Source organism: Aethalodelphis obliquidens, unplaced genomic scaffold, assembly GCF_003676395.1.
Source record: "Aethalodelphis obliquidens isolate GAN/ISIS:26980383/991018 unplaced genomic scaffold, ASM367639v1 scaffold50, whole genome shotgun sequence".
Lineage (NCBI taxonomy): Eukaryota > Metazoa > Chordata > Mammalia > Artiodactyla > Delphinidae > Aethalodelphis > Aethalodelphis obliquidens.
Genome location: NW_020837994.1, coordinates 5,660,614 through 5,688,566, shown reverse-complemented (window position 1 = coordinate 5,688,566; position 27,953 = coordinate 5,660,614). Strand labels below are relative to the sequence as shown.

General features: G+C 45.5%; 1 protein-coding gene across 1 annotated transcript in view; it reads left to right on the top strand.

Moving 5' to 3' along the window:
- The window catches only part of TENM4 (teneurin transmembrane protein 4), a 742,958-nt gene that overhangs the window by 547,497 nt on the left and 167,508 nt on the right, over positions 1-27,953 (top strand). Inside the window, exons 14-15 of the mRNA XM_027083511.1 lie at positions 2,558-2,772; positions 4,748-4,958. Of these exons, the coding sequence (XP_026939312.1) occupies positions 2,558-2,772; positions 4,748-4,958 (426 nt within the window). The remainder of the gene's footprint in view (positions 1-2,557; positions 2,773-4,747; positions 4,959-27,953) is intronic.

Here is a 27,953-nt window from a genome sequence, read left to right as displayed (position 1 = left end):
TCTTCCCTCCCAGAAGCTTCCATCTCATCCTTAGGGTTAGTCCCTGTGGGGACCACTAGGGACCAGAGGGGAAGAATGATAAAGGTTAAATTCTAAGATGAGGATGCTCTTTCCCTCTCAAACTTTTCCTTTGGACTGGGCCCGTGACCCCTTCCCTCAGGATCTGGACAGGGTAACTTCTGGTACAAAGGTCACTTTTGAACCTAAGCTCCAGAGTGGCCGTCACAGACTCATTCCAGAAAGTCAAGGTCCTGGTTGGGAGTGTGCCGTAGACCAGAATTTACTATTTTTATAGCATTGTATACACACCAAATATGATTTTTTTTCTCCCATTTTGGCCAGCTTTGGTGAAATACTAGAGTGCTAGAAAAGAATATTCCTTTTTGCCACTCCTCTGGGGTAGGAGCCAACTTACTTATGCCTCTGGGGCCTGCAGACCTCTGGAGAGTCTCTGGACTTGACCTCTGACCTGTGAGGCGAAAGAACTTAGCTGATTCCATAGCTGTCTCCTGAACACATGCTCACTGGAGGGGAAATGAACTGTGCAGGGTTCTCCAACGGCAATGCCAAAATGTGGGAGAAGTGTCCATTATTCATTCTCAGACACAGGAATTATTTGAATGCAGACAATTCTCAAATCTCATCAGCTCTTGACTTCTACCTACTCACAAAGGAAATGAGTCCTTGGAATTAGGAGTCTCGGGCTTGTTTCTGTGCAGCTTCTAGCGGTAAAGAGCTCAGAACTCATCCTGCTTTTGTTTCATACTCCCTCCTAGTTCTGCTTCCCTAACAGAATTATAAGCTGAAGGGTATACTGTCTTCTTCCTGGACTATAAAAGGATTGTGGTACTGGGAACCCAAAAATCAGATAAGGAAGAATGTGAAAGTAATTCTCTTCCATCTTAATGCTTTGTGAATTTGGCTTCTGTCTTTGAGCTTTGAAACATGCCATGGTTTGTGTGTGTCTGCATTTTCAAGGTAAAAGTCTGGGGCATATTCCTTCCATAAAGGAATTAAATGCAAGCTCTTTCGCATGCTAAGGACAGAAGAGTAGTGATACTTTTATTGAGAGCATGCATTTTAACTTTTTTGTTGGCATATTTTTAATTAAAATAACGTTTAACGGTTTAAAGCTAAAAACCTGATGTTTCTGCCTAGGAGTTTATAAGGAATGATAACATATGGAGAAGTTTAACATTTAAATTGAATTTTATTATTTAAAACAGTAAAATATTTTATGACTACAACAGTGCCCTGCCAAGCTCCGTTTCAGCATCAAATGTGCTTTGTAAGGAATCTTACAAAGCTAGGGAAAAAATGACATTTTAATTTCTTATTCCCCAAGTGCTTTTCATAAAAAGTTCCCACAAATGTGTTTTCTTTATAAATGGATTCTCGGTCTCTGAAGTGTCTCTTCCAACATCTATAACGCCACCACAAACCTTGGAACTAGGATACCCAGAGGTCTTTCTAATGACAAATAAAATGTGGTGTGTTGACTTGATTCTGGCTTGTTAATGTCCTAAGGGTGGTCTTCTAATGTCCCCGTCCTCTCCTTCTGCCCCCCGCCCAACTCTTCAGAGGGCTGATGTCTGGCAGGAAGTTAGGGTTTATATTTTTCACATGTGAGTGTGTTTAATTACTAAACAGAGGAAGTCTGATAAGCAGCCTTCCTTCCTGGCACTTGGGGTACCCTCAAAAAGCTGTCAGTCTCCTAATTGGTGACAGAATTGGGCAAGAGACCTTATTCTTGACCACTCCCCCCCACTCCAGCAACCTGCAGGGTTGGGGACCTGGGTTGAATTTCCAAGTATGTCATCAGGTTTGTGCCTGAACTTGAAAAATGCCCTCATCTTTACCCACTTTAGCACAGTGATATTCATAGCTCTCCGTCCAAGACAAAGAAGCGTTTTTCAGGAATGTTTTCTCTCTTCAGACGTACCCTTTTCCTCATCTTCCCCAGCCCTACCCCTCCTCCCAACACAAACTCTCATCCACATGTCTGAGCCTCAGAATTCGGCACCCAATTACACACAAACTAGTGAACTTGTACAATTTCCCTGACTCTACTCAGGTCATGCTTCCCACTGCTGGGGGAACCATTCTGAGTTGGAAAGTTAATAACAACACCTCATTCCCTCTATCTTTTCTTTTTTAGCATGCATGCTTTTACACACACACACACACACACACACACACACACACACACATATACAGTTATTCTCATGTGACTGCAAGTGATTATTTTTAGGATCAAAATATATCTTAACAAGCTGTGGAATTATGCAGTAAACAGATGGCCCTTGGGGAGGACCCATTCTGCTTTGGAAGAATGCATATTTTTAGCAGAACAATTTGGGCATCATTGGAAAAAAAAAGTTCTGGGCATTCTTACTCCTCAATGGGGGAGTCTGGGGCAGGGAGTGGGCTGGCAGCAAAATGTTGTAGAGAGGAGTGGGAGGCATCGGAGAGCCCTGCTTGTTCAGATGCTCTGATCCCTGGTTTCACGTGTGGCTGACGGTGATGTTTTTGTCTTCCCTTCCCCGTGTCTTGGTAGGAAAGCCCAGTAGTTTCTTTCCAGAGGACAGTTTTATAGACTCTGGAGAAATCGACGTGGGGAGACGGGCTTCCCAGAAGATTCCTCCTGGCACTTTCTGGAGATCTCAGGTGTTCATAGACCATCCTATGCATCTGAAATTCAATGTGTCTCTGGGAAAGGCGGCTCTGGTCGGCATTTACGGCAGAAAAGGCCTCCCTCCTTCACATACACAGGTAACCAGAACCCCACGGACCCTGCTCAAGAAGCCTAAGTCAAGAAGCCTAATGCTTAAGCCTGGATCTCTGAGCTTGAAGGAAATTTCATGTATTTTGTAGCCCATTCATCCATTTGCCCTCTCTCAGACCTTACCTTTCGGATGAGTAGGGTTGTAACCTTGGAGCTTGTTCAGAGGAAGGCTTTCTAGGAAATCTCTCAGTAGCCTTTTTTACTAGTACCCAGTCTCGAAGTTAAATTATCCAGGAAGTGTAATCTAGAGAAAAAAGCATGCACTTTGGAGTCAAAGAGACCTGGGTTTGAATCCTCTTGTTATCAGCTATGTGACCTTGAGCCTGTTACACCCTTTCAGAGCAAGTTTCCTAATCTAGCCAATGGTGATAACAATACCCACTTCACAGGGCTGTTGTGAAGAGTGGAGAACCACATCTAGAAGGCAGCCAGTGCAGGACCTGGCTCAGAGCAAAGCATCCTTTCTCTCCTCAGGGCTTCACATTTACCCAGACACACGCACACTAGAAACACTTAAGAAACTCAGCCAGCATTAGCAGGTGTAAGCTTTTATATATAGAATGGGTAAACAACAAGGTCCTACTGTGTAGCACAGAGAGCTGTAGTCAATATCCTGTGATAAACCCTAATGGAAAAGAATATTTTAAAAAAGAATGTATATATATATAGAGGTATAACTGAATCACTTTGCCATATAGCAGTAATTAACACAACATTGTAAATCAACTATACTTCAATTAAAAAAAAAAAAAAAAACTCAGCCAGGATGATTGACACATGACCAGTCATGATGGGTTAAGAGCAGACTTGTGTGAGGTCCTCCCAGCCCTGGGATTGGAGTAATATAAATCATAGGCATCCATCAGACATTCCCTGGCCAAAGGCAGTCTTCCTAGCCCCCGTAGTTATTTAATTTTTAGGTAAAAGCTAGATAAATACATTTGCTAAGGATGGAGTTGCAGAAAAAGTAGACAGAGCCTGGGCCCCTTTGATTTCTTTGTAAAACTGCCATGCTGGTCCTGGACTTCATGCCCCTAGACATTTTCACATGAGACAGAATCAGCGTCTATTTTGTTTTTCTTTAAAGATAGACAGGGCTTCCCTGGTGGCGCAGTGGTTGAGAGTCCGCCTGCCGGTGCAGGGAACACGGGTTCGTGCCCCGGTCCGGGAAGATCCCACGTGCCGTGGAGCGGCTGGGCCCGTGAGCCACGGCCGCTGAGCCTGCGCGTCCGGAGCCTGTGTTCTGCAACGGGAGAGGCCACAGCAGTGAGAGGTCCGCGTACCGCAAAAAAAAAAAAAAAAAAAGATAGACAGGTAGACAGTTGCACGATTTGCGTGCCAGTAGGCCGGCAGGACTTCCCCAACAACTGCCTGTTGTTAGCACTGTGTGACTGACTTCAAGTCTCTCACGCTAGTAGGCTTGGGTCATTTGGCACTTGTGTTTGACACAGCATGTAAGAGTTTTGAGCTAATCCAGTTTAGTTCCCCTAAAACTGCTCCCTGAAACTGGAGCGTTGAGAAAGGGTCATTGACGAAAGGAAGATAGGTATAAATCAAGCTTCCGTTTACACTTGACTGACATTTAAGCCACATCCAGTGCTCCAGGCCCAATCCTAGACCCCTGGGATTCCTGCCCACCATCACCTGCATGGGGTTGGAGTTCAAACAGTCATGAAGTGTCTGGGTTTCTGATCACTGGAAAAGCATGGTTGTCCTGTGCAAACACGGAGACTTAAAAATAATCCACTAATTACAATGCACTCACAGGAGTATCAGGAGACGATTACCAGGGAAATGGGTTCTGGGAAGGAGTTGGAGTTGGTTGGTCAACCTTCACGTGGCTTTAGCCTCTTTTGCCTGGTTCAGGTTGTATTTCCCCGTATCCTCCCAGGCAGAAGCCTGAAGAACCTAGCATTGTGGTGAAGCAGGTCCACTGCTAATTATGCTCTCTTTGTACTTCAGTTTGACTTTGTGGAGCTGCTGGATGGAAGGAGGCTCTTGACCCAGGAAGCACGGAGCCTGGAGGGACCCCAGCGCCAGTCTCGGGGAGTCGTGCCCGCTTCTAGCCATGAGACGGGCTTCATCCAGTATTTGGATTCAGGAATCTGGCACCTGGCTTTTTATAATGATGGGAAGGAGTCTGAAGTGCTTTCCTTTCTCACCACTGCCATTGGTAAGGAAGCTCCACCCCTCTGGGGCCTGTGGGATATTGTCTCTTCGGATGACAGGACGCTTGGGGATCCTGGGAGTTGAAGTGGACAAGGGGATGTGTCTTGCCCAGAGCTGCAGAGGCCACCCGGCCTGAAGCCATCCCGACTGGGCTTGCCGGACCAGGGGTGGGAGTGAGATGCAGGGGAACGGGGGAAGGGAGTGACAGGAGGAGCTGGAAGGCCGTGTTGGGCTGGCACCTGAGCCCAGCGCTGTTGCCCGCCGCCTTCCTTCTGTTATCTGTGGCCCGGTGTGTGGAGTAGCAGCAACATTTAAACACCAAGGGGCAAAACTGACAAGGAGACAGGAGTTCTTGTTACTTCTCTGCGTCGCCTGTATTCGTCCTTATAATCTCGCTTGGTCCAACTCACTGATCTGTTGTTTGGGTTTTTGGTTTCTTGCTTTTGTTTGCTTGTTTGTTTTGCTTTTGGAGCCAACAACCCCTGGCAGATGAGGATGAAAAAAAAGATAAAGGCTTGGCAAGAGGGTGAGAACAGCCATGCAAAGGGCCGGATGAACAGTCTGATCAGATGGGGGTTTTGTAGAGAACCGAGATGTCCTGAGCTCTGGCGGACGGCAAGCCCGGAGGATTTAAATGAGCTCTTAGCAGCTTCTTGTGCCTCATAGTGAAAGAGTTCTCATTCAGAGAGAGCGCCTTGGCCACCTCACAAGCCTGTGGGTGTCTGGGGAGCCTGGCATCCTGTCTTAAGAAATTTTTCTTCTTTATGCATATACTGCACAGAATTTGTCTCCTTCTTAGATCACCACAATGTGATATATGATGCGTTGGGCTCGGTGGTTCAGGTCAGAAAACGTTGCTTTGGTTTATATCAGAAGCGCAGTGACACAGCCTGGAGATAAAATCCCCTACAGGAAAATAAAACTTCCAGAAGACAAAACTCCACTAACCAGAACGCTTAGGGATGGATTTTCTGTTTAATGAAAACCTCTGTGGGTTTTTTTTGGGTTTTTTTTTTACATCTTTATTAGAGTATAATTGCTTTACAATGGTGTGTTAGTTTCTGCTTTATAACAAAGTGAATCAGTTATACCTATACATATGTTCCCATATCTCTTCCCTCTTGCGTCTCCCTCCCTCCCACCCTCCCTATCCCACCCCTCCAGGCGGTCACAAAGCACCGAGCTGATCTCCCTGTGCTATGCGGCTGCTTCCCACTAGCTATCTACCTTACGTTTGGTAGTGTATATATGTCCATGCCTCTCTCTCGCTTTGTCACAGCTTACCCTTCCCCCTCCCCATATCCTCAAGTCCATTCTCTAGTAGGTCTGTGTCTTTATTCCTGTCTTACCCCTAGGTTCTTCATGACATTTCTTTTTTCTTAAATTCCATATATATGTGTTAGCATACGGTATTTGTCTTTCTCTTTCTGACTTACTTTGCTCTGTATGACAGACTCTAGATCCATCCACCTCATTACAAATAGCCCAGTTTCATTTCTTTTTTATGGCTGAGTAATATTCCATTGTATATATGTGCCACATCTCCTTGATCCATTCATCCGATGATGGACACTTAGGTTGCTTCCATGTCCTGGCTGTTGTAAATAGAGCTGCAATGAACATTTTGGTACATGACTCTTTTTGAATTATGGTTTTCTCAGGGTATATGCCCAGGAGTGGGATTACTGGGTCGTATGGTAGTTCTATTTGTAGTTTTTTAAGGAACCTCCATACTGTTCTCCATAGTGGCTGTACCAATTCACATTCCCACCAGCAGTGCAAGAGTGTTCCCTTTTCTCCACACCCTCTCCAGCATTTATTGTTTCTAGATTTTTTGATGATGGCCATTCTGACTGGTGTGAGATGATATCTCATTGTAGTTTTGATTTGCATTTCTCTAATGATTAATGAAGTTGAGCATTCTTTCATGCGTTTGTTGGCAGTCTGTATATCTTCTTTGGAGAAATGTCTATTTAGGTCTTCTGCCCATTTTTGGATTGGGTTGTTTGTTTTTCTGTGTTGTTTTGAGTTCACCTCAAAACTCTGTCTTGGTCCTTGGCTGGGAGCCTCTCTGACATGGGAAATGGAGTTGAATAAAACCTCTGAATCTGGTCGTTGGTTCCTAAAACTCTTGCAAGACCCAGGTTCTTCCTCCTAAACAGCAGTAGTCATTTTCAGGCCATTTTCCTCTTATTTGCAATTTTGCCCACAGAGTTGAGGCGGAGAATACCTTCCCATTAAATACGGTGCACAGTGTGTAGGCTTCTGCCATAACTGCAGGCTCAACATTCTACCCTTTTAGCAAAATGAGGGAGGTGGAGCTGTTAGGCTACATCAGCTCCGGGGTAGGACATATCGCTCTGTGCCGTCCGTAGTTTGGAAGTGTCTGTCCGTAGTTTGGAAGTGTCTGTCCGTAGTTTGGAAGTGTCTGTCCGTAGTTTGGAAGTGTCTGTCCTACAGCTGCTGGTCTCTGCAGTCTTGGCAGCCGCCGTGCTGTTGGTTTCCTCCCTTGATGCCTTCTTTTGAGGTGCAGTAGAAAATGTGCTCACTTCTAAATCTCCACCACTAATATGTGTTCTGGCCCTGCACAAATTCCATCTCCTGGTTCCTTGGGACTCGAACTTGAGGCTGCAGCTCGGTGGTTAGTGGTGACCCAGGAGGCTGTCGGCGGAGCCGTTTCCCGTCATGGGAGAGCCAGTCTGGTCCCCACCACCAATTAGACTGACACTCGGCAGGGTCTGCCAGGCTCCAGACCCTGTTTCTTCTTTCTTTCTGGACACGGTGGCTTCAATTTAGAGACATGATTTTCAAGTCATTAGTGGTGCCTGAGTTTCAGCTTCACGGTCTCACAGCCTGATTTCTCTTAGGCGCATTATCATGCTTGCGCAGAACTAAGGTGTCCTGCAATCAGAATTCTGTATTTTTAATAACTGAGCACAAATATGAAATGAAATGCATACAGAGCCCCAAAGAAAGCTACTTTTAATTAGGATATGCCTCTCAGAGGAAGAAGATGTAGGTACAGTTAGGTGCCTTTGCCGCCTCTAGGCTTGTCCGAGCTGGCTGGCCTGTTTTGTCATAATTAAGGAGACGGAGCTTGCTTTTCCCTCAGGTTCTCCTGTTCTCACCTAAATGATGAAATCTGTCTTCACCTCCTTTAACCCTCTAATGTCTTTCCGAGCAGTTAGGCTGTATTGTGCTTCTCAGAGTTCTGTGAACCACCTGGCGTCCTGTTACAATGCAGACTCTGCTTCAGTCGGTCAGGCTGGGTGTTTAGAGTCTGTCTGTTGTACCAGCACCTGGTGAGATGCTGCTCATCTGTGGCCCACATTCTGAGTAACAAGGGGTTACAGTATCTTATGGGCGGGGGGGTGGGGGCTGTCTCAAATATTGTTGTACAAAGGAATCACCTGGGAAGTGAGTCAAAAATTCAGATTCCTGGGCCTTTTCCCAGGAGGCCTGAGGTAGAGCCCAGGTGATCCTGATTCTGGGGGTCGGTCTGTCAACTAAGCTATGAAAACAAATGCCCTTGGGCTTCCCTGGTGGCGCAGTGGTTGAGAGTCCGCCTGCCGGTTCAGGGGATGCGGGTTCGTGCCCCGGTCCGGGAAGATCCCACATGCCGCGGAGCGGCTGGGCCCATGAGCCATGGCCACTGAGCCTGCGTGTCCGGAGCCTGTGCTCCGCAGCGGGAGAGGCCACAACAGTGAGAGGCCCCTGTACCGCCAAAAAAAAAAAAAAAAAAACCAAATGCCTTCCGAGCACTGCTTTCCATTCCTTCCTTCTCTCACTGCCCCATGTTAGCTCTGTGACCACAGTCAGTCACGTCACCTCTGTGAGCCTCATATTTCTTGTCAGGAAAATGAAATGATAATAGTACTTGGCAATCCCCATTGTGAAGATTGGAGAGAATGAATATAAAGTGCCCAGCCCAGGCTTCGATACATGGAAGTGGTTAATATTCTCTCCCATCCCCTTTCCCTGTCCACCTTTCTCTCCCTGCCTTTCTGACTTGTCTGTCTTCCTTCAAGCTACAGTGATTGTTTAATGAATACGTTTTTTTTTTTTTTAATACAAAAACAGACTGACTCTGATGTTGCTATTAATCCCTCTCTCCCCACGTCTCTGGCATTGCGTCTCAGCTGTCTTTGGTCGTTACCTGTGAACCATGAGTTGTAATTTGTCTTGGCAGGTTAATTAAAAGTTTAGGTCTTGTTTTAGTGAAGTCATTATAGTCCCAATATACAATTGTAACTCTCAGGTTTTGCTTAACACACAAATTGGAATGTGGCCCTCCCTCCGTTACACGCTGAGATGCAGAGCTAGAATTTAAGAAGATCTGAGATGTCAGAATCCAGAGTATTTATGTCTGTTTGTAATTAAGTAGTGGGAGAAATAATTGTGTTTAATTTAACAAATGGCTATATTGTGTACGTTTTTGCTTTTCCCTCCATTTAATGCAATCCAGCTGATGATTTTAAATTAAATAAGTTTATCTTTTGCCTTCAAAAAATCTAAAAGCACTTTACAAACTGTGTACACAAATACATATACACGGAGATGTGCCGCTGACAGAGCTCCCTCTGAACTAGATGCATTTTCTCTCGCCCACACACACATGCACACAAGCCACTGAAACTGAGCACATTTTAGAATAAAACATGGCGGCTATTTTCAGAAAGAATGGCCTTTCCCCCCACACGCAGAGATCTCGAATTTGAAGGTTCTGTTTTTTCTGGTTCTGGCTCCGTTTGGGGGTGGGTGACCTGGCTGACCCCGAGTACTGAAGGAAGTAGGAAGATGTATACCAGTCGCTAAATTATAATTCACCATTGCCATTTACACAGGGCTTTAAATACATTCTCTAAGCCCTGCAGTAACTCGACATGGTGATTATTTTTATTTTCACCCCCTATTGTAGATGAGGAAATTGAGGTTCAGGGATGTTTTGAGAAAAGCCAGGACTTGAACTTGTATCTGTCTGACTCCAAAGTTCATGATCTTCCTTCTTTAGTCATCTGCCTCTTTTCAGGATCAAGCCCCCTTTTTTGGATATTACACTTACTTTCGTTTTCCACCTGTTCATTCATTCAGCAGACATTTAGAGAGTGCCTGCTGTGTGTTAGGGACCATGCTTAGCTCTTTTCTGTGTGTAAGAAAGAACGAGAACCTTAGAGAATTCTCATTTTGATCTCAACTTTACAGATGAAGAAACTGAGACTCAGAGAATTTAATTGACTAGCCCGAAGTCACACAGTCAATAAGGGCAGAGCTAGGATGGAAACTTGGTCTCCAAATCCCATGTTCTGTCCATGATGCCAGAGTGTCTTACTGTTTGGTCTGATAAAATGAATATTTTATTTCTATTTGTATTATATGGAATATAATTTCCCCTTTATTAATTTGCCTCCAATATAAGCATCTTAAATCAACATAGGGAGTTTTCTTGAGAAGTCATGAAAAAGACCATGAAAAAAATCTCACAACATGCAAAACTTTTAAAATAAAAATACCTTTGTATGCATTGCTTGCAACCCCGAGACCTGACGAGTCAGTGGTGCAGTGTTTTGGGCCTCTAGATGTAGCATCGTAGCCTTTCATTTTGGTTGACGCTGAAGCATAAAAGGACAGATCACCCTGACACTGTGGCAATGCGAGGCAAGCTGGAAAATAACAGAGGTTACCCCACAGTGGATTTAGAAACCCAGAGAAGAGAAATTAGAATTCTCGTTAGAAAACATAGACCCTGGTAATTTTACGAGAAACATGCCCTGGTCTTCCTGGTCTGAGGACATTTCATGGTAATTAAAGAGGAGGGTCCTTTTGTTCAGGCCCAGGCAGCTGCTATAAATTGACCTATTCTATGTCCAGGGACTAGAAGCAGATCTAATCCTTCCATCCAACCTTCCTTCCTTTCCTCCTTTATCCAAAAATGATTACATTCCTGCCCTTTCCTAAGGTGGAGATACAGAGAAGGTATAACGTGGTTTCTGGCCAAAGTAGTTCATGGTCTTAACTAAGGAGATGAGCATTTACATAGTAAGTGCCTCTAATCCAGGCAGAGAGAAAGAAGGGTCGCTGGTGGAGTCCCTGGTCAAAGTGCCATGAGGGCTGGAGGAAGACAGGGGCACGTCCAGCCAGATGGGTCAGAGAGGGCTCCCTGGATGAGTGACACATGATGGGACCTTAAAGGATGGGTAGCATTCTCACATTTAAAGGAGGAAATGGCAGGGGTTTGTTGAGGATGTTATTCCAGGTAGTGGGAAGAGCGTGACCAGAAGAGAGGTAGGCAGAGACTTATGCGCTGGCTGTGAGCCACCATCCTGATTGGCTAGAGCAAGGATGCCTTGACGGGGGCAAGTGAGTTATCAGGGAGCGCCTTGAATGCCGCCCTGAGGGAGAAGCTCATTCCGCAGGTATGAGGTGCCGTTGCAGGCTTTGAGCAAGGGAATAAAATGACGAGAGCTGCAGGCTTTATCTTGCAGCGCCCAGAACAAGTGCACATTAATGTATGTAACAGAGGAAGCTTCCTGGGATTGAGCTTTGTGATTTCATGAGAAAAAAGAAGAGGGCGGTGGAGGGGCAGCCAGGAAGGACAGGAGGACAGTTCAATAGCACTAGTGGTGTTTTTATTCGCTGTCCCTGCAACCCATTCCTCTTTATTCCCAGGTGTAAATAGATACTTGCACATGAGCTTCTTCTGTCTTACAACGGTCATCAAAGTTGGGTTTTTCAGGATTTTCCAGAGAACAGTGGGCAGTGCTATTTGTATATTCCCCTTGCTTTGATTGGGTAAGACTACTGTTCATCAGCCTCTGGGTGCATCTGCAAGGATCTAGAGAGAAAAATCTCTGACATTATGTACTGTGGTTTGTTTAAACACCTGCACTGCTTCAAAGAAGAAACTAAGGAGTGATTGAGAAATGATTTTCAGTTTCTCAGAAGCTCTGCCCCACCCTTCCCCATATCCCCTTCCTCTGAATTATAAGATATAATACAGCAATGACGAATCAAGGTCTCTCGGTAATCAACTTAACCTTCTTGTCAATGACATTGGAAGCACTCTGTGAAATTCCTACTGAAAACACCTCTTTGGAAAAGTGCCGTGTGAATTTACCTCTCCCTGATAGCGGCGATTTATTGGAAGCAATCTGGTATAAGTGGAATGAAATTGTAGGTGGGAGGTAGAACTCAAGTCAGCACACTGGAGACAGACTGTGGCCAAAAATCTGTTCAGTGGAGGAGAGCTTGGAATATCAGAGCGCTTCACCTGCAGCCTGGAGACCAGCCCTGCCAGCAGCTGTCCCTGCAGACGACAGGGCAGGGTTCCCACCACCTCCACGCCACCCCCTCCTCTGCCTCTGCCATCTATTTTGTAAATTATCTGGGGCCTGGGACCTCGAGGACAGGAAAGAAGCAAAGGGAGCTCAAGGACACAGTAGGTACTAGCAATAAAGCTTGTCTCTCCATGGGACTAGTTAGAAATGAATTTAGTGTTCAGGTAACAAAATCTCTGCTAGAGTGGCATTTAAGTGGGATTTTGATGTTCTTGTGTACACTTTCGGTCTAGGGCAGGCCCATCCAGGGCCAGTACAGCAATTCAGCATGGCATCAGGGACCAGCCTCATTCTGCCCTTGCGCTCTGCCATCCTCAGCTCTGGCTGTTGCTTTCATGCTTGCCTCTCATGGTCCTAAGGTGGCTGCTGCAGCTCCAGGACTCACGTCTGCATGTCAGGCAGAAAAAAAAAGATAGGGGAAAGAAGTAGGGAAGCCGGTTTTTTCCTAAAACCCTCAGCTTACATTTCTTTCACAGAGCTGTGTCCCTTGGACATTCAGAGATGTAAGGAAGTCTGAGGAATATTTTTAGCTTGCCACCTTGGCACTCGAAACAAAAGGAAGAGGGGAAGTGAATATGGGGTCATCGGTGTCTGCCACAGGCTTCACTGTTTGGTCTGTTTGGTTCAGTAAAGTATTCACTGACAGCCTCTTACTGTGTGCCAGCCCCTGGCCTGGGCATTTAGGTGCAGCCATGAGGCAGATGTGGTGCCGCCTTTGATGTCCTCACAGACTGTTAAGTGAGGCTGAGAAAAAGGAGAAGCTGCCCATATACCTGAGGAGGAGGGAAGAGCCTTGGTTCAGTCTCTTTACAACGCGTAAGGCAGCAAGGACTTCTTTATTAAGGCTCAAAGCCCCTTGCATGCTGCTCTAAGGGGCCAGCAGGAGGAGCAGGTCCAGAGTGGTTGCAGGCAGATTTAGACACTACATCTGTTCATATTCTCATTCAACCAGTGTTCGCTAGTTGCCTTTTACCTGCCATGTCCTGAGCAGGCATTGGTGTCCGTGATATATTAAATAGCCATGCTTCCTGCCCTCGGGAGTTCACAGACATGCTTGAGACAATATGAGATAGATTCTTAAGTTTAATTACAATCATCCAATATACGTGTAAGTGTATAATGGTAACTGGTAAGTATTCATTGTAGTAAAGAAGAGAAGAGGGTACTCTGGAGAAACAAACAGGGGACCTAAATTAGATGGCTGGGACAGGGGTAGATATTCGTTGTTTAGATGAAGGTTTTGGGGACGAATACACCAAGCAGAGGGAAGAGCATGTGCAAAGGCCGTGGGATAGGCAAGAGCTGGGAGTTCAAAGAACTTTGAGATGGTCACAGTGTGGGATGCGGGTATCAAAGGGCAGAATGGTATCAGGTAAGGCTGGAGAGGTACTAGGAGCCAGACCGTACTGGCTTTAACATGGCACGTGAAGAGCTTCGTTTTGTTTTGTTTTTTAATCTGTCCTAAGGGTAGCAGGAAGCCATTGTGGGACTCTGAGCTGGAGTGACCTAATCTGATTTACATATTGGAAAGTTTCTCCAGCTGTAGGAGCTGGGACACCAGTTAGGAGGCTGTGACAGTGGTCCCGGCAGGGACTCAGGCTGGCCTGGGCCAGGATGGAGGCCTTGGAAATGGAGATAAATGAATCGATTTGAGCTGTCTACCACCCCTTGGAGATTATTGGCAAACCACAGGTGTTAAGATAATGTTTCCTAAGGAAAGAGATTTAAGCAAGGAGAGAAAAGCGTTGAAGAATGGTCTGTTTTCCGGGTGAGTGAAGACAGGCAGCTGGTGAGAGGGAGCTGGGAGAAGGTGCTGGGGGAGGGTCAACAGAAAGAGTCCAGATATTTCTGGGCTCTTTTATGTCAGCATTTTGGCCTTCTTCCTCCACCCAGAGCCAGAGCTCCCATTTCACTTTGGTTTATGTGTTTTTTTTTCTTCTTCTTCTGAGTTAGAACTTTATTTATTTATTTTTTAACATCTTTATTGGAGTTTAATTGCTTTACAACGGTGTGTTAGTTTCTGCTTTATAACAAAGTGAATCAGCTATACATATACCTATATCCCCATATCTCCTCCCTCTTGCATCTCCCTCCCTCCCACCCTCTCTATCCCACCTCTCTAGGTGGACACAAAGCACCGAGATGATCTCCCTGTGCTATGCGGCTGCTTCCCACTAGCTAGCTATTTTACGTTTGGTAGTGTATATATGTCCATGCCACTCTCTCACTTCGTCCCAGCTTACCCTTCCCCCTCCCCGTGTCCTCAAGTCCATTCTCTACGTCTGCGTTTTTATTCCTGTTTATGTTTTTGTTACTTTGGGATTACATCTGGCAGGTTTTGTTTATTTAAATCACACTTTTAAAGATAAGAAAACCACAGCTTAGAGAAGTCCCATGACTTGTCCAGGGTCACACAGCCTGGCAAAGCCAAGATCATAATGAGAGCAGTCTGTTGATTGAACACTGATTCCATGCCAGGCACCATACAGGGTGCAGTGTCAGTTCCCAGACACCCTGGAAGTTAGATTACGTGCGTTTCTACATTATAAATAAAGAAACCGAGGCTCGGAGATCGATGCTATTTGCCAAGATCTCTTAAGTAGAAAATAGAGCTAGGTTAGCAACCCAGAGCCCATGCTCTTTCTCTTACATCTCAGTGACCAGGTTTCTGGTGTGTGATGACATCTTGTACACTCTCGCAGTCAGAGAATCATCAAGGTAGCCGGGGTCCTAGAGATCATGGCATTCACATCGCCTAGGCTCACAGGGTGCAGGCAGTGGGCCTGCCATCCCCGCCTGCAGGGCTCCCATCTGCCCGGACCTGAAGAACAGGCTGACTTGTACTGACTCCTGCTGAAGGAACCCCAACTCCCACCCCCATTCAGGTGGCGTTTCCAGTAGAAGATATTTTATCAGCAATGGTTTAATGTTTATGTGACAGATGATTAGTTTTTATTTTCTGATGGCTCTTTTTTCTCTCACTTGATAAAGGCAGCTGCTTCTCCCCATCTTGCCAGCCAGCTTCACCATTTCAGAACGGCGGCTTTAAGAGCGTTCTCACCATGGTGTCCTTTTCTTTCCCTTTTCAGTACCGCTGATGTGTGGGACATGACTAAATACATGGCCTCCTGTTCTGTGACACCCTCTGAGGAATAACCCTGACCCAAGTCTGCTGGACTTGGCATTGGCAGTAGATAGTTGAGATTGTCGCCATGGCCAGAGAGATGGTGTGTGTGGTCCAGAGAAAGGGCAAAGGCTTTGGAGTGAAACAGACCTGGGTTTCAATTCTGGCTGCACTATCTATGAGCTGTGGGACATTGGATAGGTCTGAACTTCACCTAACTCACCTGTAGTTAGGATTAAAACCTACTTTAGAGAGTCTGACGATGACATGAAAGCAGTTGATCTCAGGATAAGTTCTCAGCACGTTTTTAAGGGTCTCTTAATGACTCAGCGTTTGCTGAACATCAGCTTTGGTAAGGGCTGGAGACTCATCAGTGAAAAAAACAGAAGCTTTGCCCTCAAAGAGCCTGCAGTCCACTGGGAGAATCGACCCTTTCATAAATAATTCCAATAGAATGTGGTCTGTGCCAACAGGGAGGTCTGGGCGAGCTCCCATGGGAGCAGAGCAGCTACCTCTGCTGGGGATCCAGGAGGAGGTTGTGAGGCATGAAGGACTTATGGTGAGAAAAGTGCTTTGTGAGCTGGAAAGCAGTGTGCAAATATTCATTATTACCAGCTTGGGGCCAGAGCAGAAGTGAGAACCAGAAAGGAACTATAGAGAAAGAGTTACTTAAAAAAAATTAATAAATAAAGGAGAAATAGTAACCATCTCTGCTCAATGACAGACGTGGTCACTGTGGATCAGGCAGGAAAGGACCATTATTAGCTTTTAGAGATGAGAAGACAGAGTCTTTGAACAGTGACCCACAGAAGGACATGAAGCCAGGTCTTCCTCGGTCAGTGAGCACCAACTGAAAGTCAAAGGTCACAGATACTCCCTGCAGCCTAGAACCTTCTTCCGTGAACATTAACTTCTTGTGAGCATCTTGAAGGAAGGAAGGCACAACTGCCAGTTCAGGGCACTGCCGGGCACCTGGCTGAGTAATGTTCTTTCCGTCCTGGGAGCTTTGTGCATTCCACGGCTGCTGGATTCAGGGGGTAGAGCAACTCTGAAACTGGTTCAGGTCTGCAGTTCACAAATGGAAATGCGGGCTCCAGAACATTCCAAGGCACTAACGGTTATTTGTTCTTTTAAGTTTGATCTTCTGATTCCGTAGGGAACTTCTCAAACGCCGCATTCTAGTTTCACGTTTTGTCAGTCTTTACAAACTCCTCCCTGCCTCTCTGAAATCACTTGGCAAAATTAATGATATTAATATTAACAGCTACTGTTTATTCACTGCATAATGCATCTAAGTGTTATCCTGGATGTTTTAGATAAACTGTTTCAGACTCTTTACAACAGGCATGCAAAGTAGGTATTTTTTCTCCAGAGGAAAGTGGAACTCAGAGTGATTAGATGACTAAGTAGAAGTTTCATACCTGGTCAATGAAGGAGCTGGGATTTGAATCCAGGGCTCTCTGGCTCCAATATCCACACTTTTCCCCGTATGTGCTTTCCCACTCATGCCTTTGTGTGAGAGTGCCTGGTGTATCTACTGGAAGTGGGTAGAGGGCATGAATGGGATGGTTCCCAGAGAAGAGCCTAGAAAATGAGGTTAGGGCCAGCCTGGCAAGGGCTTCATGGACCAGCTTAAAAGTGTGGTTTTGAAGGCAGTGGGGAGCACAGGATAGTTTTTAAGCAAAGATGTAGCTTGATTTGGGGCTTGGGTGGATCTCTTTGGCAGTGGTTTATACAAATGGGTTCGTTTCTCAGACTAAAATAGGGAGAAGAATTGGAAGACTGATTCAGTAACCAGTATGGTTAGATGAGAGAAGAGGGCCTGAATTGGGAAAGTGCTACCGTTTTGTATAAAGGAAGGGATGCATTCAAGGACATTATAGACTAGTTTTCTTGACCACTTTGCTGTCAGGGAGAGGCAGGAAGTGTCAACCTCCGAGAATGGATACGTAGTGATATTGTTAACTCAATTAGGAAATGAGTAGGGGAAATGGATTTGTTGGGGGAAGGAGGTAGGGAGATGGTCAATTCACATTGGATTTGAGCTGCTCATAGGATTTCCAAGTGGGTGTCAGTTGTTGGCAGTTACCAGCAGGCAGATGGATAAACAGGCATTGACTTGGGGTAGCTCTGACCTGGAGACAGATGGGTATCTTGGGTGTCGTGGTGTGGATGTGAGAGGGCAGAGCCGTGAGAAGCAGGGAGTCCAGGACGGAACCCCAGTATTCAGAGGGTAGGTAGGGGAGGGAGACACAGAGATTCGCCTTAGAGAAAAGTTGGGGAGCTCATGACAAAGAAGCTGCTGGAATTGGTCATTAGGAGGTCATTGGCAACGTTAGTGGGAGCGTTTCCGCCCCTGTTGCAGGTGGAAGCAGGGTCACCACAAGTTCAGGAGTAAGAGGCGTTGAGTAGAAACAATTCCTTCTAGACAGAGCAGGGAAGGAGACAGATGGGAGTAACCTGAGGAGGAGGCAAGTTCAAGGAAAGGTTTACATAAGGTGGGGGGAGTTTTGAGCGTGTTGTCAGCTGCAGGAAAGGAGCCAGGGGAGGAGATTGGAGGCCTAGGAGAGCGGGGAGGTGATTGATGCAAGGCGGGGTGGGGGGGAGACACAGAACGGAGGGCTCATCCTAGGAAAGGAGAGGAGACACCTCTTCCTGTGGGACAGGAAGGGGTAGTGAAGAGGAGAAAAGGTGAAGTGAGGTTTGAAGGTGGAGGAGAGAGGAATACAGGGTAGGTTGTGCGCTGATCTCAGGGTCAGCCGCGCTTCCTAGAAATGGGTTGCCTTACTGCGTAAGCCCTCTGTGGCCCGAACTGTGTGTGTGTCCTTCCACGTAAAGGAAGCCTCGAGGCGGCACTGAATCGGATCAGTTATATTGTGTCATAAAGCAGGAGAAAGAGGGGGAACACGGCTTAGTGGTTAGAGAGTGGATTTGAATCCAGATGGCCTGGTTTGCATCCAGTCTCGGCCACTTAGCAGTGTGACCTTGGGCAAGATACATAACCCGTCAATGCCTCAGTTTCCTTATCTGAAAAATGATGATAATATTAGTACCCATACTGAGAGTAATGCTGGGCACATGACAGGTGCCGTACAAGGGTTCGTTATTGTTATTGGCAATAACAGTCACTAATTGTTTTCGGTGTTTATGGGGCCCCAGGAGCGAGCTAAGTGTTGTACATGCATTATCTAACTTAAATTTTGTAACAGTCCCAGGGAAGCAGGAGAAATTATTTTCTTTATATAGATGAAGAAATAAGGTTCAGAGAAATTAACAAACTTGTCCATACTCACACAAGGAGTAAGGGCAGAGCTAGGATTTGAAACTAGAACAGTCTGACTCCAAATCTATGCTCTTTCTACACTGGCTTTTCTCTACTTTCCCTGGGCCCCTCCTAAGTCGGTACCCATTTCCCTTGGGTCCCGTTTCCCAGGGTAACGGGTAACTATCTGAGGCTCTGCTCTGAAGACACTGCAGGGTGTGTACTTTGTCAGTCCTTAGTGCTTGTCCGGGCCAAAGAATTTGCACCTAAGGATCTCTACTGAGAGAAGCTCCTTTTTCTTCACAATCAAGCGCGGGTTTAGTGATTGCAAATCTAACAGAGGTTTGGGAGGGTTTCTTGCTGTTTAAACAGAGCAGAGGATCTTCTGGTGAAATGACGGGACTATGAGTGTTATATGAAGGGTTATAAAAAAGCGTAGGCCAGAAACCTCCAAACATCTGGTTTCACTTTGAGTAGCTGCTTGTTCATGCGTTTATCTGAGCAGCACGCATGTTCGGGCCTAATGGAAACACAGTTTGTTTCATTCCTGGTTCATATTACATGTCAGCCTGATTTTTTATTTTCATTTGTGTCAGAGGCCAAAGAATCCGTGCACGAGTGCAAGGGATGGACAGTAAATTTTGAAAAAGTGAGGAAAAGCCCTATGCACTAAAGCAGGAAGACTAGGATGGTGTTTTTCACAAATATAGTTGGAGTTTTCTCAACCCTATAAACGCAGGCTATTCCTTGGAAAGCTTTCGTTTGAGAAATTGTTTGTACCACCATTGTCTCTTTCTTTTAAATGATTGAGGAGGAAAGTGAAACCTGTTGAGCTTCTCATAGGTGCCGAGTACTACACTAAGCACAGTTTATTTACATTAACTCATTTTAATTCTCATAACCAACTTGTGCCATCAGAGTCATTATCCCCGTTTTCCAGATGAGGGGATTGCATTCAGGGTCGCACAGAATCAGAGCTGGGATTCAAATCCACGTATATCTGATTCATACTTATTTTGCAAGTTTTGCAAGCACTTTCTGAGTGCACTGTGCTGAGATTTGTTTTTTTGTGTTCAATAAGTGATTAAAAACTCCTCTGATCACAATACTAGGTCACAACAATATTGAAAATGAAAGACAAAAAAGATACTTAGTGTAATAAAGAACATTGATTTCTAGTCAAAAGCCAACGCTTGCTGGTTAAATATTAGATGAATTCCTTTTAAAACTAGTAATAGATTAGGGTGTATCTATTAGTTAGCATTGTTTTAGAAGTTCTGGCTTAAGTGACATAAGACATGAAACAGAAACAAGAGGCAAAGACAAAGCTATCATTATTTGTGACAAAAACATTAATCAAAAAACTATTTAATAGTTAATAAAACTATTTGTAACTGGGGTACAAAACAGCTTTTCAAAAGTCAGTAGATTTCCCATGTACTTGCAATAACCAGTTATGAAATATAATGAAAAATGTCCCAGTCAAAAAAAAATCAATAAAAATTAAAATATCATCTTCATGAGAACTATATGTGACCTGTGTGACAAAAACTGCAAAATTTTATTAAGACCTACAAAATAGAGCATGAATAATTAGGAAATATAACATGTTCCTAGATGAGAAGGCAAGCTACTCTAAATATGTCAATTTATCAGTTTAATGGAATGCCAAACAGAATCCTAAAGGGAATTTGGGGGATTTGATAGAAGGGTTTAAGACGTCATCTGGAATAAGAAACAGATGAAAGTATGAAAGAGATTCTAAAAAGAATAATGAAAGGGTGCTCATCTTTAGAGATATTAACATGCCCTGATTCTATAATAAAAGAGAATAGGAATCAAGCAGATTGATGAAATAAAATCACCTAGAAATGTACCAGTTATATGTAAAATTTTAATATTTGAAAAAGGAAGAATTGCACACTAATGGAGAAGAAAAGGCTTAGTCAAGAAATGTTGTTGGAATAACTTGGAAAAGCATCAGCTTCAACCAGAGGCTACCAAGTGGTATTCAGAGGGATAGATGTACCCAGTAGACACAGAGAAGGATTTTTAGCCTGCAGTGTTGGCCCAATATTTAAAAGTTGGATGATTTCCCATAAAACTATAGGTTTATGGCTTACCTTGAAAAATTAGAAGACCAAAAACTTCCTGCACAGACAAGCTGCCTCCCCTCAAATACTCTGTAGTTCTCCCCGGTCTCCACCTCATCCTTTTTCTTCTACCTGACCTGCTTTACTCCTTTAACTTACCTGCCTGGCTCCTGGAGGAATTTGAGTTTTCACCCTCTGATTCAGACTTCACCTCACACCATATGGCAAAATAAATTCCAGATGGATTAAAGAGTAAATACTTAAAAGTCAAAGTAAAAGAGGATAAAACCCAATATTTGCAATTTCTCTGGCTTAAGGACTTTTAAGCTTAAAAGTCATTGAGGAAATCACGAAGGAAAAAGACTAGCAAATGTTCACATAAAAATGTAAAACTTCCATGTCTTATAAGACTTATCAAAATAAGAAGAAAAGGGCTTCCCTGGTGGCGCAGTGGTTGGGAGTCCGCCTGCCGATGCAGGGGACACGGGTTCGTGCCCCGGGCCGGGAAGACCCCACATGCCGCGGAGCGGCTGGGCCCGTGAGCCATGGCCGGTGAGCCTGCGCATCCGGAGCCTGTGCTCTGCAACGGGAGAGGCCACAACAGTGAGAGGCCCGCGTACAGAAAAAAAAAAAAAAAAAGAAGAAGAAGAAAAATGGTAGACTGGGAAAATACTTGCAGTAAAAATGAGAGACCAAGGAAAGATTAATGCACTTTAGTAAGTGCATATGCTAGGAAAAAAAATTATGATCTCATAGATATATGGCTAAAGCTCATGCAGAAAAGCTTCCAAAAGTATATAGTATACATGAAATATGTTTAACCTCATTGGTAATCTGAGAAGCGCAAATTAAAATAATTGTGCATCTTTTTTTTACCTAGTAAGTTAGAAAACCCCCCATAAGCTAATACCCAACCCCAAAGGGGCTACAGTGAAACTGTACCCACATATATTTCTAGCTGCATTGTAAATCAATACAGCCCTTTGGAAAAGCTTATTGGCATTTTGCATTAAATCATAAAAAGGGTCATATTTTCAACTTTTGAGAGTCTTTCTTAAAGAAATAAATCAATACCTAGAAAAAGCTGCTTGCTTATTTCAGCATTGCTTACAGTTGTGAAAATTCGGGAAAAAATCCAGTGTCTAATAATAAGAAAGCGTATAAGCAAATTACATAATATTCACTTAATGAATATTGTTCAGCCATTAAAAATTATCATTATCAAGAGTATGAAACATGGGGAAATACTTGTAATTTTCAGCCCCAGAAGCAGGACGCAGAAGTTATGTTTACAGTACGAACACATCAATTAGTAACAGTGCAGTTTGCCTAATCCTGCAGTTTAGAAGCAGAATTTGAACTTGAACTTAAGTTTTCAACTCTGAGACCACTGCTGTTTCCGCCTTCCCACTTCCTGATGTGGAACCAAAGTGACATTTAGAGAGTGTCCATCAGGGTGTTTGTCAGGCTGGCCATTGGAGTCTGGTGCACTTTTAAACTGAACCCAATGCAGTGTTTCAAAGCACTAACCGATGGGGGCTGTGAAAGAGGAGACCTTTGTTTGCCTTATAGCCTCTAAGACCTGGCATTTTCTAAAAGCTTCCTCCTCTCCCTGGTTGGTACAAGTGATAAAATGGGCAAATCTAGAGCACCAGAAAAGGACCTGAGTTGAACCAAATCTGGGGCCAGTGTGATTTCTAAGTGCTGCAGGTGCTAGGACACACGTGTGTGTCTTTGGGTCTCTGTTACACACCTGTGTATATGTAAATATTTTCATCATTTTCTGTTTCTGCTTTTTAAAGAATACATTAAGTTAAAACCATTAACCATGAAAGCACACCATGCTTTCAGCTTTGCTTGAGGTGAAAGACAAGACCCGAGGTGATCCCTCCATCCTGCATGCCTAGTGTTAGAGGATCTGGAGAAGGCTCAGTGGGGTTTACTTCAAGAAAAGAAAGTGTATTCTAAAGAATCCTGAGATTTGAAACCTGGGCCCGCCGTTCTGTTTCCTGCACCCTCCACACCCAAAGCAGACAAGAATTTTCTGTGTAGCAGAGTTTACCATGACAGTGATAATTCCTTATGTCGTACAGGATTTTTAGCTTACTGAGCACAATGACATACAGTTTTTCCATTCTTATTTTGATCTTTACAACCCAGTGAGGTAGGACGGCACTCGGATTATTGTCCCTGTTTAGTAGAAGCAGCAGCTGAGGTTCAGAAGTTAAGGCTCTTTTCTGAAGACTCTTTTATTGGTCCAAGGTCACACAGCATGTTCATGGACAAGCCTGGGTTTGAATCCACTTCTCCTGTTTGACTGATTGATCCATTCATCCATTTATCTTGGCAAGCACGTGTTGTTCATCCAGTGTGTTTCTATGGTACCTTCGATATGCCATGCACTCTGCTTGGGCAGTGGTGACAGCTGTGAGCACGGCAGACAGGGAGCTGCCCTGGTGGATCTCTCAGACAGCAGGGAGGAGGGCATTGATCAGTAATGGGACATGAAAAGTTGTGAAGGAAAAGGGTCAGGTCATGGGGAGCACTTACCAAGGGGAGCCAACTTAACAGGGATAGGGCCAGGGAAGGCTCATTCTTTTTTTTGTTTATGTTTTTTTTGTTTTGCTGTACGCGGGCCTCTCACTGTTGTGGCCTCTCCCGTTGCAGAGCACAGGCTCCGGACGCACAGGCTCAGCAGCCATGGCTCACGGGCCCAGCCGCTCCGCGGCATGTGGGATCTTCCCGGACTGGGGCATGAACCCCTGTCCCCTGCATCGGCAGGCGGACTCTCAACCACTGCGCCACCAGGGAATCCCAGGAAGGCTCATTCTGAGTACATGACATCTAAGCTGAGACCTCAAAAAATCGAATAGGGAGAGTGAGGTGAGTGGCAAGTGATAAGAAGGGAGGAGGATTTAAGACAGATGCCCAAGGACCACCAGCATTGAACAGTTGGAGGAAGAGCCACAACAGGAGAGTGGGGATGAGTGACTACAGTGGCAGAAATACCAGAACGTGTGCTGTTCCCAAAGCTGTGGGAAGAGAGAGCTTCAAGAAAGAGGGACTTAGAAAATCATCTCCTGCTGTTGAGAGGAACTTGTGGTTGAGTGTTAACACTTACCTCCCTCCTGGCGTCCCACCATGGTGAGAGCAGTGGCTTCAAACAAAGAAACAAGGAACAAGCCCCCAAGGACAAAAAAGAAAAAGAAGAGACAGTAGCCATCAAGAGATGTCAGCGGACTTTTGGAAAACAGAAAGCGGGTTGAGTTCGCAGCGTGGGGAAGGCTGCATACTGGGCGTCTGGTGACTGAGATGTCAGTGAGGGCCCCAGAAAACCTCAGGACGAGGCACCAGGCGCTACAGAGGATAAGAAGCAGCTACTTGAGCAGAAGCAGCTAGACCTTTAGGTTTCCTCCCTCATCTCACATAGTCAGTCAAAACACCAGCCAGGTGTTGGGGTAGAATAAAGATATCTACAGCCATGCACAGTCCTAAAATCATACCTCCCACCCACCTTTTTTCAGGAAGCTTCTAGAAAATGTACTCCACCAAAACAATAAAGTAAACCAAGAAGCGGGGCCCAGGAAGTAAGGGGTTCGGTGAATGAGAGAGATGTCCCAGATTGATGGATGTGTAGCCGGCCTAGAACACAAACAGACCAGACCACAGCAGGGCAGAGGGCTCCACGAGGGAGATCTCCAGGCAGAAAGAAAACAGTGGACCCGTCAGATTGTCCAGTGTGCTTGACCATGCAGAACATTCTATTTCAGAGGGATTTTAGTTCCTTGCCTCATACGAGTAGAGTCATTAATAGGAGCACAGGAAATTAAAGAAGCAAGAAATGATGCTTTTGCATTGATTGTAGTGGACAGAAGTAGCAGATAACAGTAGTAGTAGATGACATTAGATATAAGTTAAAAATAGCTGTGTAAGCACAGCACTTGGAAATATTGTAGTAAATTCTAGAAGAAATAGCCAAAGGAGTTGAGAGCAGTTGTCTGGGAGGTGGCATGGAGAGGTGTGAGTCTGGGAGGTGGCATGGAGAGGTGTGAGTTGGCCAGGGGTCTTCTGGTTTTCATTGTAAGCTTTATAATATTGTTTGACTTTTTAAACTATGTACATGCATTACTTGATTTAGAAAAAAATTAAATGCTACAGAGCTTAAGGTAGAAAGAATTGGTGAGTGTCCATTGGAGGGAGCAATAGAAACGTCAGCGAGACCAGCTGGGTTCCTGCTACTTCTCCTCACTCAGCCTAGTCCACTTGGATGGCTTATTTGACAGGAAGCTCTACCTGGGTGAGAATCTCCCTCCAGGATTATATCCAAATAAATGTGCATTTATTTCCTTCCAGTAAGAGAGTCTATTCTTTCTAGGCCTTCATTATCCAGAGGAACCCAAGTTAAGGATGCTGTGGTGGTTGAAATACGTAGACAATCTAGCAACCTTTCCGCACAGTGTGATGCTTGGGAAGATAAGCTCTGGAGTCTGACACTGGGTTCAAATTCCTGCACCTCCTCTTATTAGCTCTGCAGCCTTAGGCAAATGTGGTCAAGACAACAAATTGGGAAATGGGAGTAACAATCGGCCCAGACTTTGTTATGGTGGGTAGAGGAGGCATCGCATGCAGAGCAGACTCCCCCAGAAGTGCACAATAGTTAATGTTATTATTGTTCCACACTCTGCTTTCATCTTTATTGTTTTCACAAAAGTCACACCGTTGTCCGACTTTAGGTTTCACCTTTTTATGCCCAACTCTACCAATTCTGATAAAAAGCAAATCAATTTAAAATATATATATTGGTTGCGTTATTTTTAGCAAAACACTGTCCTTCTCCCTGGGGGAGACAAAGGCAGTGCAGTCTGGGGTCCTTGGCCTTTAAGAAGACTTAACCCTGATAGCATTGAAGACAAAGAGATGGGGGTTACTGCGTAGGGCAAGGCGAGTTGTCAAGGGAATTTTGAGAAGGTCAGCAATGAAGGTCACTGCTGGCTAGGGTGGACCAAGGAGGCATAGGAGGATTGGGATAGGGAGGGAGGAGCCAGGGAACCAAAATCCAGGGTGAGAAGCTACTGGAAGTGTAGGAGGTGGCAGTGTGTCTGGAGTGAGACGAGTGGGGTTCCCATCTGCATTCTGTAGCCGCTCGGCTGGGAGACCTTGAGAAAGGCAACTGTCCTCTCTGAGCTTGGAAGAATCCAGTGAGATCCTGTGTACCCGCACTCTCCTGACACGCAGGGGGCTCTCATAGTCTTTAATGTGTGCTTTGAGGCTGAATCCCAAAGCAGAGGCATGTTGACTAGCTGAGTGTCTGAATGAAGACATTTTCTGGGGGAATTCAGAGCCCTAGGCCTAGACCTGTAGTTGCAGGCAGCCTGGTTGTTGTCAGTCTCAAAAAGCTGTTCAGAGAGGAACAGTGGGCCCTGTGATTTGCCTAAAGTAAAGCTCCTTTGGGCCTGCAGCTTGGACTGTGGGGCATCTCTTTGGTCCCCATGACTGGCATCCCTCAGCTGACTGCCCTTCACAGCCTCAATTCCACTGCTTATCCTAAACTCCAGCAGTGCCTCTCCACCTGATTCCGAGAATACCTGCCTTTGAACATGTTCCTCGCATTCTAAGTAACCCCAGGACCCTTCTCTACCTGCAGACTATCTGCCCAGCCCCCAGCACTGAGCTATGGTGCCTTCATGGGGGTCCCTGAGGTGTTGCTTTCTCCTCTGGGTTTTATACATTTATCCATTGCAGGAACTTACTGCATGGTGACCCATCTTCCTGTCACCTGGATCAGACAGTGAGGACGGAGGTTGTGCCTTCATTCTATCTCACCTAACCATTTACCAAGCCTTTGCCCTTCACCAAGCCGTGAACTGGGTCCTGGGGCTACAGAGGGGCTTAGACCCCACCTCGGCCTTCCAAGCTCTAATTGCACTGGCGGAGGCAGGCGTGGAGACAGCTAACTGCAGTGCCGTTTCACCTGAGCCGTACCATAGCTTGAGCAGCGTGGGACGGGGGATGCAGAGAAGAGAGCCATTGAATCAGTTAATCTGGCACCTGGCACATAGTAGGTTTTCAGTAACTAGTTGTTTGGGAGACCTAACAGTTTTGGGCTCTGCAGTCTTGGGCAAGGCATCTCAACTCTCTAAGCCTCCATTTCTTCTAAAAAACAGGGATAATGATACCGATGTCAATGCTGGGGTGAGAGTTAAGTGAGATAATATATGAGGTTAGCATGCTTATCGCAGTACCTAACCCATAGGAGAACTCAACAGAGGATGGTGGTGAGGGCTATTATTAGTATTATTGTTACCTTACTGAGTGTCTGAATTTATTTCTTTATTATTAAAAACCTGTATCTGCACGAGAAATCTAAGACGCTTAGATGGGAGAGTGAGGGGCCAAAGCCATCTCTGGCTCTCAGAGGATGCTTTTGAGAGTGTTCTCTGCCCAGCGTCTTTCTCTTCGTTTGCTGTCCTGGCAGCTGAGTGTGAAGGTTGGGATTTCCCCAGAGTCTGGGAGGGAAGAGGGGTTACACTAATCCATCATGAATTAAAGATGCTCCCCCGGGCTGCCCTGGTGGCGCAGTGGTTGAGAGTCCACCTGCCGATGCAGGGGACACGGGTTCGTGCCCCGGTCCGGGAAGATCCCACATGCCGCGGAGCGGCTGGGCCCGTGAGGCATGGCCGCTGAGCCTGCGCGTCCGGAGCCTGTGCTCCGCAGCGGCAGAGGCCACAACAGTGAGAGGCCCGCGTACCGCAAAAAAAAAAAAAAAAATAAAAAAAAGATGCTCCCCATCAACCTTCCAAACCGGCAGACGACCAGAGCAGCCGTCCCCTCAGACCAGCCTGCTTTGGAGAGGACATGCCCCCACGTCCTCTGGAACACTGGCCAGCGCCGGGAGTGCAGAGCCGAGTGACAGGAGGCTCTGCAGCCACTAAGGCCAATGCAGCCAGAGATATGGCCTCTACAGGCGCAGGGCTCAGAGTCAAGGGGCGTTTTACCCCAACCCCAAGGGGAGGCAGAAGGTTCAGCAGGGGAGTCTGTTCCTGGGAAGGTGATGATCTGCTTTGGCTGCTTCTACTCTATTGTTTGGAAGCCTCCAGACCCAGCAAGCTCAGCCCTCATCACCTTCAGGCTAACGGAGCGTGTGTGTGTGTGTGTGTGTGTGTGTGTGTGTGTGTGTGTGTGTGTG